The sequence below is a fragment of the Dermochelys coriacea genome, chromosome 18 (genome assembly GCF_009764565.3).
Source record: "Dermochelys coriacea isolate rDerCor1 chromosome 18, rDerCor1.pri.v4, whole genome shotgun sequence".
Classification (NCBI taxonomy): domain Eukaryota; kingdom Metazoa; phylum Chordata; order Testudines; family Dermochelyidae; genus Dermochelys; species Dermochelys coriacea.
The window spans coordinates 17,489,896-17,506,447 of record NC_050085.1 but is presented as its reverse complement, the minus strand read 5'-3'; the positions used below and the strand labels follow the sequence as shown (position 1 = coordinate 17,506,447).

Below are 16,552 nucleotides of genomic sequence, written 5' to 3'. Positions count from 1 at the left end.
AGCACATCATGCTTGCAACACAGGTTTTACTGAAAACATCACACTAATATTCTGCTCTCTGCACTACTATCCCCACTGGATACAGAGTCCAATTCAAGCTCTCTGTGATTTGGGGCCCTTCATGGGATTGGACTCAGCTCCCTCTGGGATGAACCTGGCCACCTATCACAGCTACATTCCACTAGACCAATGAAACTCACCCAGTAGCGGGAGGCTCATAAGCGGGGAAGACAGAGCTATCACCTGATTAGAGCAAACTGTCGACTATGAACTCACCCTCAAACAAGATAAGTTAAGAATAACAACAGGTCTTGCTGCATTCTGAACATTTACAGTACGTCTTTAACCATTAAATTGTACCCTCTTCTCTCATGATCATTCATATGAGCAAAGAGAAATCATTCTCTAGATCCCCCATAAATCCCCTCCTCAAAAACCTGAGAGAAGATATGGGCCTTGCATTATTCCCCAAAACTCAAGGGACATGAGTTCTGATGCTTTTAACACAGAGTTAGTTACTCAGGCCAAATATCCGGTTTGTCTTTTAGAACAATTTAGTCAAGATGCATTAATCACCGAGGCAGATCTAGAGACAGAAAATGCACAAAGCCCAGCAGAATCGCCACCTGAAGAAGAACCCATTGAAATTACACTGGGCAAGGTAATGTTTTTACTGAGATATGTACGGACATTCAGCTAGTCCAATTCTTGAGCAAGGAACTGACCATGAACCCAATCCTGCATTCTTTACTCAAGCAAAACTTGTGTTGGCTTCTGTGTGAACACTGATAAACCCATAAGGCTTCATTGTATCACATCATACTTAGTGTGGTTTTATTTTAGGCATTTTATATGTACAGCAGAACCTCAGAGTTATGAACTGACCAGTCAACAAGACCCCTCATTTGGAACCAGAGATGGGGGAGGGAAGGAAATACTGTAAAGTACAGTCCTGTGTTAAACTACTAAAAAATAAAGGGAAAGTTATAAAAAAGATTTGACAAAGGAAGGAAACTTTTTCTGTGCTTGTATCATTTAAATTAAGATGATTAAAAGCAGCATTTTTCTTCTGCATAGTACTTTCAGAGCTGTATTAAGTCAATGTTCAGTTGTAAACTTTTGAAAGAACAATCATAACATTTTGTTCAGAGTTACGAATATTTCAGAGTTATGAGCAACACCATTCCCGAGGTGTTCATAACTGAAGGTTTACTGTATTTGCACTCCATAGTTTGACCTATTTTACATTGCCTTTTTCTGCCTAAAATGTACCATAGCCAGCTGTCAGGAAAGAGTCTACACCTATCTTATACTTTGCACCATTTCAATTTTGGGATCAGCTAACTCTGTATCTTCTATGCCTTTTAAAAATGTACAATGTTTTATGTAAAATTAAATCAAATATTGTAGTCAGATGGGGGAATTTTCATTGAATTTCATCCCCTTTCATAGATTCATCATTATTTCATGGAATTTGCAAACATTCCCACAACTGCATGGGATGTGAAGTCTCATGCTTTCACTGAAATCAGGCCACAGTTTGCTGCTTTTATTTTTATTATTATTCATTATATTGTAGCAGCACTCAAAATGCTCTCGGCCTTGCACAGGCTTAGCAAGACACAGTGCTTGGCTTAAAGAGCTTACAATCTAGAAAGATTTGGCGGGGGTGCGGAAATTCACCAGAGAGAGAGAGAAAGGAGATTATATATATATAAAAATAATATGGCCAGAAACAAGGTTTCAGATTAGAGTGAATATGATGGCAGGAGGCTACCTAGGCTCCTTTCAACTGTGGATGCATCCTGTGTGAGATTGGGGGAAAGACAGTTGCCTCTGAATCCACTCAGAGAGATCCTGGAAGGCCCTGACTTATCCCTGTACTCTCACTTTCAGCCGTAACTGGTGTTGGCTGCTTTGGAGCAGGATCTCCACATGTCCTGGGCTTTACAAAGCCCACCGTAGGTTGCAAGCTTCAGTTGGCTTCTGCTGCTCCCCTTGCGAAGGGGAGTAGGAGAGGCTGTTGAGCCTGCTGCTGTTGAATTCAGTGGGAGGAGGAACAGGCCCTCGAGTGGTAGCACAAAAAAGCATTTCTTCATGTATCACTTATACACCAGCCCAGACAGTGTGTATTCTATCCTCCTTCCATCAAAGGAGATGGCAAAACACATAACTGATATGTCACACTTAGAGTCCATGGCTGAGCACCCTCTGGAAATTGAAGGCACTCCGTAACTCAGATTAGGAGCTCAGTTTTTTGAAGGATCAAGCTCTTTAAGGTACTATTGATACATTTTATACTATGTCCAGCATAGTGCATTCAGTCTGAGAATGGGCAGAGCTATATAACTATATAGATCAATATAACGTATTTATATTTATATATCAATATGTACAAAGATCCAGTAATACAGTACAGGCTCAGATACTACCATGATAAGCACAGTGTACGGTCCTATATAGAATAGAATAATACAGCCAGATTTTAATTAAAAGTTAGTAACACTTTTTTTGCATCATGTTTAGGTTACAGAAGGTGAAATTGGACCCTTCAGCTCAATCAAACTTCAGATTATTTTTACTCCCTGTGTCCCTGGGGATGTACGTGCAGAGTTTGAGATTACATTTGACAACCCAAACTGCAAACCAGTGAGTGTTTCTAAGTGCCAGGATCTGGTCCAACACACTGAAGAAAAGCAATTTTGACATCCTTCTATGTGTAAAAAGAACTACAAGGGGTTGGGAGGTGGGGTTGAAGCTGTGGGAAAGATTAGAGAAAAATAAGTTTATAGTCATCCTGAGAAAGGAGAGTGAAACCACCCATAGAATGCATGATAACTGGGACAGGTGACAACTCTAATTACCACTACAACGTATTTTAATGCTACACTTTTATTTCAGGCCACACACTGCTTGGGTGTTGATCTTAGCAGTTTGGCAGAAAATCTACACTTAGTAGCAGGCTGTCTGCCCCAAACCTGGCACTCCCCCAAATCCACAAAGAAGCAGCTCCACAAAAAGAGCTGCAGAGGAGTAGTCCAGACCCTCATGACTTTGTGGATACCCTTCTTAGGAAGGAAGGAGTATTCCCTCTAGGACTGGGCTGAGTCCTTTGGTGGGGGGTCACTGTGGGAGCAGCTTGCATTGTGCTGACCATGATATGACAGACAGACTGCAGTCTCCAGGGTTATTAATCTTGTAGTGCTAAATTAAAAAAAAAATCCTATATTTTACGTAAAAGTCTAAAATATTAGCCAGTATGACACTCATGTATGCCTTCTATAATGTTTCGACAAAAACTACTATTGTTTGTGTTATATACTGGTAAGTGAAAGCTGCAACATTTTAATTTATAAAGGATATTTTCTTCATTGTGTTTACTTAAAATGACTGTAATATTAATAATAGGATATATGATTCTGCTGTTTATCAGCACAAACCTAATTTTCCTTTATCCTAATTTGTTAGAAATTTTCACTGGCCTCTGGAAAGTAGTAATCATTATTGATTTGTATATTCAAATATATAGCTACACTTTTGTGTCATTGGAGTCTCTGTTGATGTGCCTGTTTGGGTGCCCAATCCAAATGTCGATCTAAAGATCTGTATGTACGACCGGCTCTATCAGGACTGTATCATTATTCGAAGCAGGTAAGCTATCCCATAATACATTCATGATCAGCTAATTAAAATAACTAAATAGTGAGATCATAAGGAATGACTTGTCTCAGAAGAGAAAAAAAAATCAAAGTATCATACTAATAGGTAATGAACTACACTAATATAGTGACCAGTAGTATTTGAATAATTTTTGTTTTAATAAAACCTCATAACACCTAATTAGGCCTTCAAAATTTTCTTGGCCTTACCTTGAGTAGACTGAAAGTCTTTTTTTCCCCATTACCATCCATTGGCTTTTCAATCGTCTCCATTCAGGTAGGCACATAACCACAACCACACCACGAAATACCACGAAATGGTTCCCCTATTGGCTATGTCTGCAGAGAAGCCAAGCACTCAGCAGGCATGAAGATTGAATTACCCCGTCATTTCAGGATTGAAGCACATTGGTTGGTCAATGGGGGAAACTCACACTGCTGCTGCATGTGTTGTACCTGGATGGAAGACTTCAGTCTCTAAGGCAGACACCCAGCATCTTTTGCCAGCACTAAATTCGCACAATATATTTTAGGGAGGGAAGAATGTTAAGCTTATTATTTCATTATACACAAGTACATTTAGTCAGCCTGGGATAGCATACAAAGTACCTTGTATTTTTCATTGTTGTTCTTCCTCTGGCTTTCCCCTGTAGTTGCAATCAATGTCAGAACGAGAAGCCAGCCTCAGGCCAGTTCTGCCTCATAAGATCTATAGGGCAACCACCATGGAGGTCAAGCATATCATTAAACAGATACTATAGTACCTCTGTATAATATAAGCAAACCAATATGGCCTGTTTGTTTCTAAAAGGGCCAGTTGTATTACCCTTAACCCCCACTCCTAGCCTGTGAAGTTCTCACTCTATATTATTAGCTAGATATTTAATTAGTGGAGGTGTTTATAATACACTGTTATGTGTTGGTCTTATTTCAATTTGGATATTGTTGGCTTTGGAAGAAAAGGTCTCCATTCTTTTGGTGAAAAGGTTCACAGCTGCCTTTGTTATTGTTTTTCTCTCCCACTTCTGGCTCTTCTATGCAACACCTCTACTGAAGTCATCCCATGAGGATCATGGTGCTGAAGGGTGGGAGTAGAACCAGCAGTAGCCTCCCCTTCAGATCCTGCTGCAGCAGAACATGATTGTAGATGACTCCTCCTTGCTAGTTTGTTAGGTTTAGTTTGAAACTAACTTTACTTGGGTGACTATTTTTTCCTGGCTTCAGGGTATGTAGCAGAAAGTTAAAAGCAGAAAAAAAATATTCTCATTCAGACTACAGGAGTTCAAAGCTTCCAATACACTTGGCATGATCCATGAGTCATTAATGTTCAGAGCCGTTGTGTAGCATTCTAGGCATATTTTGGGAATATCTACACTGCAAAAAAAAAAAAAAAAAATCCATAGCAGCAAGTCTCAGAGCCCAGGTCAACTGACTCAGACTCACGGGGCTTGGGCTACAGGACAAAAAATAGCAGTATAGACATTCTTGCTTGGGCTGGAGCAAGAACCCCTTGGTGGGTTCCAGAGCCCAGCCCAAAATGTCTACACTGCTACTTTTAGCCCCATACCCCGACCCTGAGTCAGTCGATCTAAGCTCCGAGACTCACTGCTATGGGTTTTGGGTTTTTTTGGTGGTGTAGGTATACCCTTTATTTCCTAGATACTTTACATACCTAGCATGACATCTTGTGGCTAAGGCAGTGGCCTGGAACTTGGCAGACCTGAGCTCTATTCACAGCTCTCCAACAGACTTCCTGTGTGATGTTGGGCAAGTTTTTTTTTGCTTTAGTTTCCCAACTGTAAAATGGGGATAATAAAACTTTCCCCAACTCACACAAATGTACATTCATTAATGATTGGAAGATGCTCCGATGCTGTGGTGCTAGGTCCCATATAAATACATAGATGGACCAAATCCTTATTTCAGAGGATCCTGGATTTTTGTCCAAGTACTTCTATGGCCCTCACCACTGTAATATCTGTGCACTGTCCCATGGTGTCAGAACATATTGCAGTGTAAAGATAGTGCTGTAGATTGTTCGTTTCCTAGAGGTCTCTGCAGTGGCTCTTACCTTTAGAGAATGGTTATGTGAGCTACTCTGTTAATTGACTTCCATGTGCTGTTTTTTTTTCTGTCTAATGCAGTTATTGGCTGCTAGATGCTGAGTATTGCTATTTTAACAATCCCCATATTTTAGATTCTATTTAAAGGCATGCTAATAGGATTGGTGTGGGTGTTTTTTTTGTTGTTTTTTTTTTTACACTATTTCTGTTAGAAGACACATATTCTAAACTTCTTACCAGAATTAGACACTGCAGGGATTCTTCACAGTTGGAAAGAAATAGCAGAGCTGTTATCGCAGATATTCAGCTCACAGATGTGACAAGCACAAGTTATGTAAGAGATTTACTTGCTCTAAAATAACCCACTCCCAGGAACAAGATTATAAATGCAGAGGCAGAATAACTTTTGTCAGTTAAAAGTAATTAACTCTCCCAATGCAAATCCCAGGTTCCTGTTTTAGGAAACTGTCAAGTAGCTTAGGCCAAAATTTGGCCAACCAAGGGGAGCAGTCCTGCAAGATGCTGAGCTTTCCAACTTGCATTGAGTTTAGGGCCCTCAGAACAATGCAGCCTGTCCTCAGCATCTTGGAGGATCAGGTGCTTTACTTAGCCTCCCAGTGCTAGAGAGAATACCTGCATTGTTTAAGCATCAGGTCTGAAATCCTAGTACCATATACTCAGACATTGGCAGTGTTGGCTCAGCCTTTCAGCATGCTGGAGCAGACACTTTCAGTCCCTTTGGTTCACTGTGTGGAGATCTTTCAGATGAAACCCGGACCCTTGCCACCCTCCATGGTCTTTAAAGAGTCTGTGCACATGATGTTGGAGGAAGGATTTACTACTGGTGTCCATTGCTATACAGTGCACCTCACACCACTGATCCAGCAGAATGCATGAGAAACAAGCAGAAAGGACTACAGTTACTCAAAATCAGTCTAACTGATTTGATCAATTACAGTATTAGAAAAGCCCTGGGAAGAAAGCAAATGACTAACAAATGGCTAATTTTGATGCTTTCAGCTGTATGCACCAACCACTTCCAGATTCGTTCCTATCTTATTTCCGTGTTCACACAGGAGAATCTCTGCCTTGCAGTGCTGCAGGTGTAATGCCGACAGACCCCGGTCATCGGCGGACAGGATCAAACTGGGGACCTCTGGAGCTTAGTGCATGAGCCTCTACTGCATGAGCTAAAAGCCAACTGGCTCTTAGCTAAGGCTGTAGAGCAGACTCATTTAACTTTCTCTCTCTAAGTGGTCTCAGTGCCACTAGATGGGACAGAACACCACACCCAGAAGGTGTGTGGGTTACACAGGCATCCAGGCTCAGGGGATTGCTGGGCTTTGATTCATGAGTTAATATTGGGGTTAATACTTGTTTACATTTGTTGATCCTACCCATGCCAGATTACTTTTGCCTAGCAGTGCACAGGCCAACATTGTAGCAAGGCTGTCCCTTCACCTCTGAAATGGTTCCACATGGAATAGAGTCCATGGGTCTCTGTAGCTATTGATTCAGGAAGGAAAAATGTGTGATAGGTACACCAACTGCTTTTATTCTGCAACATTTTGGTTTTGAAGCAGGATGAACTCAAATACAGAAACCCAGATTTGGAAAGCATTGTAGCCTGACAGAGAACATAACTGCATGATTTTGCTTTAACAATTCTATGTGCCCAGTGTCCTGTCCTTCACTTGCAAAGAAAGCTTGGAATAATTCCAAGTGCAACATACAAAACTGAGGTGCAATGGGAAAAGAGAGCTAAAGCATTGAGTAAAGTGTAGCTGTTGAGCTGGCAGCACAAACCCACTCGGGTCTGTCTGATCTATTTGCAGAGCAAAAGCCGCTCTACGCTTGAAGTTTGAAGTATGCAAAGAACTGAGTAACCACATGGAGCTTCTTCCGAAAACAGGTTACATTCAAGCCCAGTCATCCTTCAGTGTGCAGCTGAAGTTCCTGCCCAGGTGAATGAATGATATTAATCACCTACCTGTTTAGTATTTAAGATATTAATTTAGAAAGCCTGTCTGCAAAAAGTCAGAGCAGGTCAATTTTTTCCTCTTATACCCACAGACTGCAATGTCTGGACTTCACGCTGTTGATTTCAGTTCGATTGCGTAGCTGTACTGAACTTGGCCCTTTCAAGCACTCTCCCCTTCTCTCCTCCTCCTTCTCTATTCTTCTGAGATGTCAAAGTCCAAGGAGGAAATTGACTTGGATTACATTTCTATGCAGTAATATTTTCCCTGTGATAACAGCAACAGTGTGAAAATCTTAGCAGTTACAATCCTAGTTGGTTACTTCTGTCATTGTAGGGGAAGCTACTCTTTCAGAACAGTGAGACAAACATCAGTATCACATGGTTGAAAAGGTATTTCACTCTCTCATGGGTGTGCCTTCTAGTCAAAGATCACTAATTAGTTAACCCCTGAACAAGTGGCTACAGAGCACATGCAGAATAGCCAAACCTGCTGCTGCATACTCACATTATTGTATACCTTTCCCCGGAGAGGTTATAAAGGTTTTCACCTCTCATTTTGGGATTCCTTTCTTTATTTAAAATAATACCACCTTCTATTCTCAAACATGTCAAAAGCCTTAGTCCAGCAAGATTCTCTGCCTCCCTTTTACAAGAAGACTATGTATATAAACAGAAGAGAACAGCTACATAAACCAAGAGATCCATTTGGCTCTTTAAATGACATGGTCTTTTACTGACCATGCTCTGACTAAGGCTATAATCACTTTTTAAACAGAATTTAGTGAGTCATTTCCTGTTCAAGTATAAATTGAATGGTTAGGTTCTGATTCTGCTGTCACATCCCTTTGAATCTGTTGTAAAACCAGTTGCATCAGTGAAATTACTCCAGATTTACAGCAGTGATAGTGAGAGTAGAATCAGACTTTAAGTCTGATTTCCATTGGTGCTGAGCATCTGCCTTTCCCATTGACATTATCTGGAGTTGTGAGATAAAAATTCTAGTCTCATTGGATTTCAGTAGGGTCAGATTTTCACCCATTTGCACTCAGCCTCTCCAAAAATTAGACCCTCAGCTCTAAAATGAAAATCTAAAGTCAGACGCCAAAGCTTTTAACAGCATAATTTTCAAAGAAAATATAAATGTTACAATTCTTCCTACATATCCAATTCTATCCTATTACAACAGTTATCACCATTATGACAAAAAGAAAAGGAGTACTTGTGGCACCTTAGAGACTAACAAATTTATTAGAGCATAAGCTTTCGTGAGCTACAGCTCACTTCATCGGATGCATTTGGTAGAAAAAACAGAGGGGAGATTGATATACACACACAGAGAACATGAAACAATGGGTTTATCATACACACTGTAAGGAGAGTGATCACTTAAGATAAGCCATCACCAGCAGCAGGGTGGGGAAAGGAGGAAAACCTTTCATGGTGACAAGCAAGGTAGGCTAATTCCAGCAGTTATCAAGAATATCTGAGGAACAGTGGGGGGTGGGGTGGGGTGGTGTGTGGGGGAGAAATAACATGGGGAAATAGTTTTACTTTGTGTAATGACTCATCCATTCCCAGTCTCTATTCAAGCCTAAATTAATTGTATCCAGTTTGCAAATTAATTCAAATTCAGCAGTCTCTCGTTGGAGTCTGTTTTTGAAGCTTTTTTGTTGAAGGATAGCCACTCTTAGGTCTGTAATCGAGAAAGAAAAAAAAAAAGAAGATTTGATGAGATTAAGGTGGTTCTGACATATGGAATAAGTACCAGGCTGTTCAGTCCTTTCAAACTGATCTGTATGGCACAGCATGGGAGGTGGGGTATGTTTATGGTACACACTTGATGTATAATGCTGAGCTAGTGACACATTTATGCAAATACCTCATTGGTTCAGCACTACAAACTCAGTCTCCTCGAAAGAAGGAATAGTTGATTTATTTTTAAATTAAGCTTTAAATGTGTTGAGCAGGAATGATAAGTGTGCAGACAGAAGACTGGGAGGGCTTGGGGAGCTCTCAGTCTTCAGTGCACATCCCAATAATTAGTCATAGGACATGTACTGTAACTGTACTCCTGCTTGCGACAGTCATGATTTCAGCCTATTTAAAAGCAAGATTTCTCATTTACCAACTACCAGAATTCCCCAAGTATTCTGCTTCTTGGTTTCTTGGAGGTTGGAACAGATTCCATAGACACTGACAGCCTAATGTCTACACTGTAAAAAAAAAAAAAAAAAAAAACAACAACATGGCAGTGGGTCTATAGACTCAGGTTTGCGCTATGGTGCTAAAAATAGCAGCATAGACATTCTTGCCAGGGCTGGTACTTGAGCTCTGAAGTCTGGTGAGGCGAGTGGGTCTCAGAGCCTGCTCCAGCCCAGACAGGAACATATACACTGCTGGTTTTAGCACCATAGGATGAGCCCTGTGAAGCCCAGTCTGTAGACCAATACTCTGAGATTTGCCTCCATGGGGTTTGGTTGGTTGGTTGGGTTTTTTGCCATGTAGAGGTATCCTCAGAGCCCAAGCAGGAATCTCTACACTGCTATTTTTAGCACCATAGCACAAGCTTAAGTAGGTAGACCTGAGTTCTGAGACTTGCTGCCATGTTTGTTTTGTTTTTTTGCAGTGTAGACATACCTGTGTGACTTCACCTAGTGATAGCTTGCAGACCACCTTGCATAAAAAGTAAAATAGAACTATGTATTGCAGAAATGTTAAAAACAATGTGTATTTTTAAAGTCACTCCATATTTATAAAAAGGTAAATAATATCAAGCATACCGAACTCCACTAAGAAGAGATCTCATGAGGTTGCCTCTTCGACAGTTTGAAGTGACCTCCTTTACTGAACATTGTGGGACACAGACGCTAACTTCTCCATTAGAAGATTTAGGAATGCAAAAGAAGAATATTCCCGGAATGTGCATCTATGGAAAATTTGTTTTTGCAAAAACATTTAAAATCTTCAACTCTCAATGCCAGAATATATACCTAACCTTTACAGATTGAAAAGTAAATGCCAATATAAACTAAAGAAAAATACCAACACTACATCACCCTTCTGTTTATGCCAAGCAATCTCATTTGCTCATTAACTAGTCTTTAAGGATACAAACAATAAATGTCATTTTTTGACAGCCTCCATAAACATATTTATAAATGACCCAAGGTTTCACAAAGATTGTGGAATAATCTCATTAACATTGGATTAACTTTCTGTTCTTCGAGTGATTGTTCATATTGATTCCAATTAGGTGTGCACTCGCACTGCGTGCAGTCGTCGGAAAGTTTTCCCTTAACAGCTCCCATCAGGTCGGCTGTGGAACCCCTGAAGTGGCGCCTTCATGGCTCTGAATATATGCCCCTGCCGACCTGGTCCCTCCTCAGTTCCTTCTTACCACCAGTGATGGTCACTGGAACTGCGGTTGCTTGCGTAGCAAGTGCTTCCCTTAGCATATCTTCTTGTTTGTAGCTGTAGTTTCTAGTTCTCAGTTAGTGACAGTTGTATATAGATAAGGTTTGGTAGTGGAGTTTTTCCCCCCAATCCACGACCCCTTCCTTGGGTTCCGTGGCATGCCTCGGTCCCAAGGGTTTATGCCCTGTGGAACCTGCAGCAAGCCTATGCCAACAGGCGACTTCCATGACTCGTGCCTGAAGTGTGTGGAGGGAGGCACACGAGACAGAAAGGTGCAAAATCTGCAGAGCTTTCTACCCCAGGATGAAGAAGGAGCGAGATTTCCATCTTAAACACCTGGAAGCATTCTATCTCCCAGGTTCGCAGAACAAGTTGGCAGACCACCTCAGCAGATCCTTCCACAATCATGAGTGGTCCATCCGCCCAGATGTCATACACTCTATCTTCCAAAGGTGGGGATGTCCCCAGGTCGACCTGTTCATCAACTGGAGCAACAGAAAGTGCCAAATGTTCTGCTCCTTCCAGAAACACAGCCTGTGCTCAATCACAGACGTGTTCCTGCTACCCTGTGGAAGCAACCTGTTGTATGCTCCCCCAATCTCCCTCGAGCACAAGGTCCTACTCAAAGTCCACAGAGATAGAGCGGAGTTAATTCTGGTCGCACCAGCGTGGCCTTGCCAACATTGTTACACCACGCTCCTGGAGGAGTCAGTGGACTCCCCAATCACGTTGCCACTCCTCCCCGACCTGATCACTCAGGACCATGGTTGTCTTTATCACCCCAACCTCCAGGCCCTCCATCTCACAGCCTGAAAGCTTTGTGGCTAAACCCCATGGAGCTTCTCTGCTCGGACCCAGTAAGAGAAGTACTACTCGGCAGCAGAAAACCCTCCACTAGGGCCACTTCCTAGCAAAGTGGAAAAGGTTCACATTCTGGTGTGCTCAGCATTGCACACTTCCACTCCAGGTGCCCATCCCACTCATCCTGGAGTACCTGCTGCATCTGAAACAGCATGGTCTCGCAGAGGACAAGCAGAGGAATTTTTTAATGTGCTACATGGATGTTTAACTAGGAATAACGTGCTGAAAAAAAATTTAGGCTGAATATCAGGAAATCCTTCCTGACCACAAGTTCTGTTAGACAGTGCACTAGTCTCTCCAGGATAGTGGTGAAAGCCCATTTCTTGGGACTTTTAAGAAAACTAGAGAATATATTGCTGGGAGCAATCCTGAATTTGCAAGGATAGGATCAATGAGGGAAAGGGGCACAAACTAAAGAAGGAAGACATATGAAAAACACTATCTTTAAAAAGAGTAGATATGCAATTGCAGTGACAGTTAACAGGGGCCTAAACATTTCTTTGTGAAAAATGTCTTTTTGCCTCACTGTTCTGCAATCAGTGGTGTTTGTGGAGGAACGCTATCTAGAGAGCTGGTAGCAGAAATAGTATCACTGTGGAGACTTAAGTATGAGAAACTATTCACTCCAATGCTCTAAGGGTCCAGGTATTATAAATAGGCACATAGATCTAAACATAATAGAGCCTTTATACTGACTTTGCTTGAAAACTCTGAAATTGGGCTGTACGAGAGTGAGAAGTTTCAGCAACTGAAGCTCACACATTCCTTGCTAATGACAAATCTGGTATGTAATCAGACAAAGGGCTGTTGGTCTTCATGTTTGTTTCATTTCTGCAGCCTATCTTTATTTATGTCTTTCCGTTGTGTTGTGATCCCATTGATACTGACTCAGAGGGACTGGTAATTAATTAACATCAATGTCAACAGGAACAGATTGCCTAGGTTGGTTTACTCATGTACTCATGATTGCGGCCAGAACGCAGGAGGCTTAGATACCGATTACAAAGCAAGTTTTAGTTCCTATTTATGGCCATAAAGGTTTTGCTAGTAAAAAAAAAAATAAAGGGGCAGTTTTGAAAATACTTTACTAAAATGCCTGTAAATAAAACCCTGCTGTATAATCAGCTCCTTTAGTAATGCAGGCAAAACACACATATGGGTCTAAGTTCCATTAGCATTAATGGAAATTTCATGCACCTATCAAACTAGACCCTTTTCATGTCCAGCTTTTTCATTCCAGCATAACATTTAAATAGAAATAAAACAGTAGGAAATAGCCTGGACTAGTAACATTTACACTGTTCATTTGTTGGAATAAATTGCTCCCATTCCAGCAGAGCATTTACTCCTATATCCAGGCATACTAGAAGTTAGGAGAATGTGGGGTTCTGGAATCAACCTTGGTGGCTGTGGCCCATGTCTGTTTGAAAGATTAGTTTTTATGCTTTTTCTAATTTTCCCCACATTTCCTAGCTAAATGCAAAGAAGGTATTAGCCATGAAGAGAGATCACTGAAGCACTAAACCTTCTCTCAAAAAGAAAAGGAGTACTTGTGACAACTTAGAGACTAACAAATTTATTTGAGCATAAGCTCTCGTGAGCTACAGCTCACTTCATCGGATCCATTCAGTGGAAAATACAGTGGGGAGATTTATATACATAGAGAACATGAAACAATTGGTGTTACCAGACACACTGTAACGAGAGTTTCAGAGTAGCAGCCGTGTTAGTCTGTATTCGCAAAAAGAAAAGGAGTACTTGTGGCACCTTAGAGACTAACAAATTTATTAGAGCATAAGCTTTCGTGAGCTACAGCTCACTTCATCGGATGCATTTGGTGGAAAAAACAGAGGAGAGATTTATATACACACACACACACAGAGAACATGAAACAATGCATGTTCTCTGTGTGTGTGTATATATAAATCTCTCCTCTGTTTTTTCCACCAAATGCATCCGATGAAGTGAGCTGTAGCTCACGAAAACTTATGCTCTAATAAATTTGTTAGTCTCTAAGGTGCCACAAGTACTCCTTTTCTTGTAACGAGAGTGATCACTTAAGGTGAGCTATTACCAGCAGGAGAGAAGCTGGGGAGAGGGGAATCTTTTGTAGTGATAATAAAGGTGGGCCAAGAACATCTGAGGAACAGTGGGGGATGGGAGGGGATAAACATGGGGAAATAGTTTTACTTTATGTAATGACCCATCCACTCCCAGTCTCTATTCAAGCCTAAGTTAATTGTAACCAGTTTGCAAATTAATTCCAATTCAGCAGTCTCTCGCTGGAGTCTGTTTTTGAAGTTTTTTTGTTGACTCCAAAGAGAGACTGCTGAATTGGATACAATTAACTTAGGCTTGAATAGAGACTGGGAGTGGATGGGTCATTACACAAAGTAAAACTATTTCCCCATATTTATCTCCCACCCCCCACTGTTCCTCAGATGTTCTTGTCAACTGCTGGAAATGGCCCACCTTGATTATCACTACAAAAGGTCCCCCCTCCCGCGCTGCTCTCCTGCTGGTAATAGCTCACCTTACCTGATTACTCTCATTACAGTGTGTATGGTAACACCCATTGTTTCATGTTCTCTATGTATATAAATCTCCCCACTGTATTTTCCACTGAATGCATCCGATGAAGTGAGCTGTAGCTCACGAAAGCTTATGCTCAAATAAATGTGTTAGTCTCTAAGGTGCCACAAGTCCTCCTTTTCTTTTTGCGAATACAGACTAACACGGCTGCTACTCCTAAACCTTTTCTGTTGTGGTTTGTCCCATGTTTCAAACAGACATTAACTGTGTTATTATGGCCTTTTCAACAGTTTGAAATATTTAGCAATAACCAATTTTTATTAGAGCAATATTGAATTAATTGGGAGCCTAGGGTGTTCCTTACTTTTGAAAATCAGGCCTCTCAAATGCCTAAATATGAACTTAAACCTGGGAGTTTCAAAGTGGCCTCAGAGAATTAGGCACTCAATTCACACTGGAGATGGGGATGGCATCTTCAAAAGCAACTAATGTTCCTTACGAGAACAAGTCCCATTGAGTAATAACGCCCATAGGCTCCTAAACTGGGATTTTTAAAAGGAGCTTGTCTTTGGAAAATTGGGCCTTAGTCAGATCTATTAATACGAACACACATTGCTAATTATCCTCATGAAAGCTGATTTATAGCTTGGACCGCGTCTACCAGCGTAGTGAGGGATGATCTTTCTGTATGAAAGATACAACAAGTCTGCTCTACCTCTGACACAACTGCATTATCTGTCTCTTGGATAGAGGTAAATTCTCCTAGGTTTTTTTTGGTTGGAAACTCCCTCCATGCTCTTCCCCGCATTGGCATATTCAAATTCATACAAAGACTTTAATTTAGGCCCCAGTCCAGTGAAGCATGTAAGAATTTGAGTGGTCTATTTGAATTCAAGTGCTTTGCTGGATTAGAAGGTTGATGAATATACCTTTTGGATCATAACTAAACTCAGTTGTCTTAAACTTGTACTTGTTTCAAAATATAGGCACTGAAGATGCAATTATTCCTCCTTAGCTAGAGAGCAGTTATGTTGACTTTAAGAAAAATAAATACATTTTTCTATTTCAGGCACTCTCTCCCAGAAGATGCAGGAAAATATTTTGACACAGAAACCAGGGTTCTGGAAGTTCCAATGACAATAAAGATTGCTGATAAGGTTAGTGTTATTGTGTGTTGCAAGTAGTAGAAGATTTAAATTTTAACAGGATCTCCACTGTCCAAGCAGCCTAGAATTGCAAAGAGTGTGGAAATCTCAATAATTCTGTGCTGCTTCAGGGCCAGATTCTAACACCTTACAGACAGAAGTTACTCGGTTAGCCATCCCTTTGAAATCAAATCAGTAGGACAATTGATGAAGTACTAATCCTTCCTCTTGCTGATGAATCTAATGGAAAACCAACTCAACAGGGCTACGCATGGAGTCAACTACGGTACTCCTCCAAATGAGTAGGGTGGCAGAATCTAGTCCTCACTGATCCAGAGCATAGCTCTAGTACTGATACTAGATACTCTTTGGGCCAAATTCATACCTGATGCCAGCAGGTGCAATTCCATTGACTTCGGTGGAGTTGCACTTGGTGATACCAAATCTCAGTTTGAACCTTTGTGTATTAGTGGAAGTCTGTGATTAAATTAATTAAAAGATGCTCAAAATGGTATAATAGATGGTTAGTTGTGTAAAGTTATTTTCTATCAAGCATCTTCAAAATGCAAACCCTAGACTTTGAATAGTTAATGAAGGTGCTCACTTATTCACTGAGGCATTATGTTCCAGACAGCTTTTAGGTACTATAGAACACAGTTTTATTCTGAAAATATAAAACATTGTACAGCAAATGTACATGCATCTTAGAATTCATATTTCATACAAATGCAGGTGTGACTACATTCCAACATATGGAATCTGAAATACCTAGTGATTCTTTTGGCAATTTTAATTATAAAATAGGCACGTTTCAATTGCTTGTTGTTAAGAACCATGATAAACTGAAGTTCAAAATCAGAATGCTACTTAAATTAAATTGCTGTCAAGGAATAGAAT

General features: G+C 40.7%; 1 protein-coding gene and 1 long non-coding RNA gene across 11 annotated transcripts in view; one reads left to right on the top strand and one right to left on the bottom strand.

Moving 5' to 3' along the window:
• Nucleotides 1-16,552, bottom strand: part of LOC122457055 — a 137,793-nt gene that overhangs the window by 51,247 nt on the left and 69,994 nt on the right. The window lies entirely within an intron of this gene.
• The window catches only part of CFAP74 (cilia and flagella associated protein 74), a 121,180-nt gene that overhangs the window by 73,674 nt on the left and 30,954 nt on the right, over nt 1-16,552 (top strand). For 8 of the 9 annotated variants that reach the window (XR_006276333.1, XM_043499915.1, XM_043499913.1 and 5 more), the window contains 5 exons: nt 549-661; nt 2,527-2,649; nt 3,530-3,651; nt 7,558-7,686; nt 15,580-15,667. Coding sequence is in view for 8 of the 9 variants with exons in the window: in XM_043499915.1 (XP_043355850.1) it covers nt 549-661; nt 2,527-2,649; nt 3,530-3,651; nt 7,558-7,686; nt 15,580-15,667 (575 nt within the window). In the remaining variant the exon portion in view is untranslated. The remainder of the gene's footprint in view (nt 1-548; nt 662-2,526; nt 2,650-3,529; nt 3,652-7,557; nt 7,687-15,579; nt 15,668-16,552) is intronic. The other variant, XM_043499912.1, reaches the window with a different exon arrangement.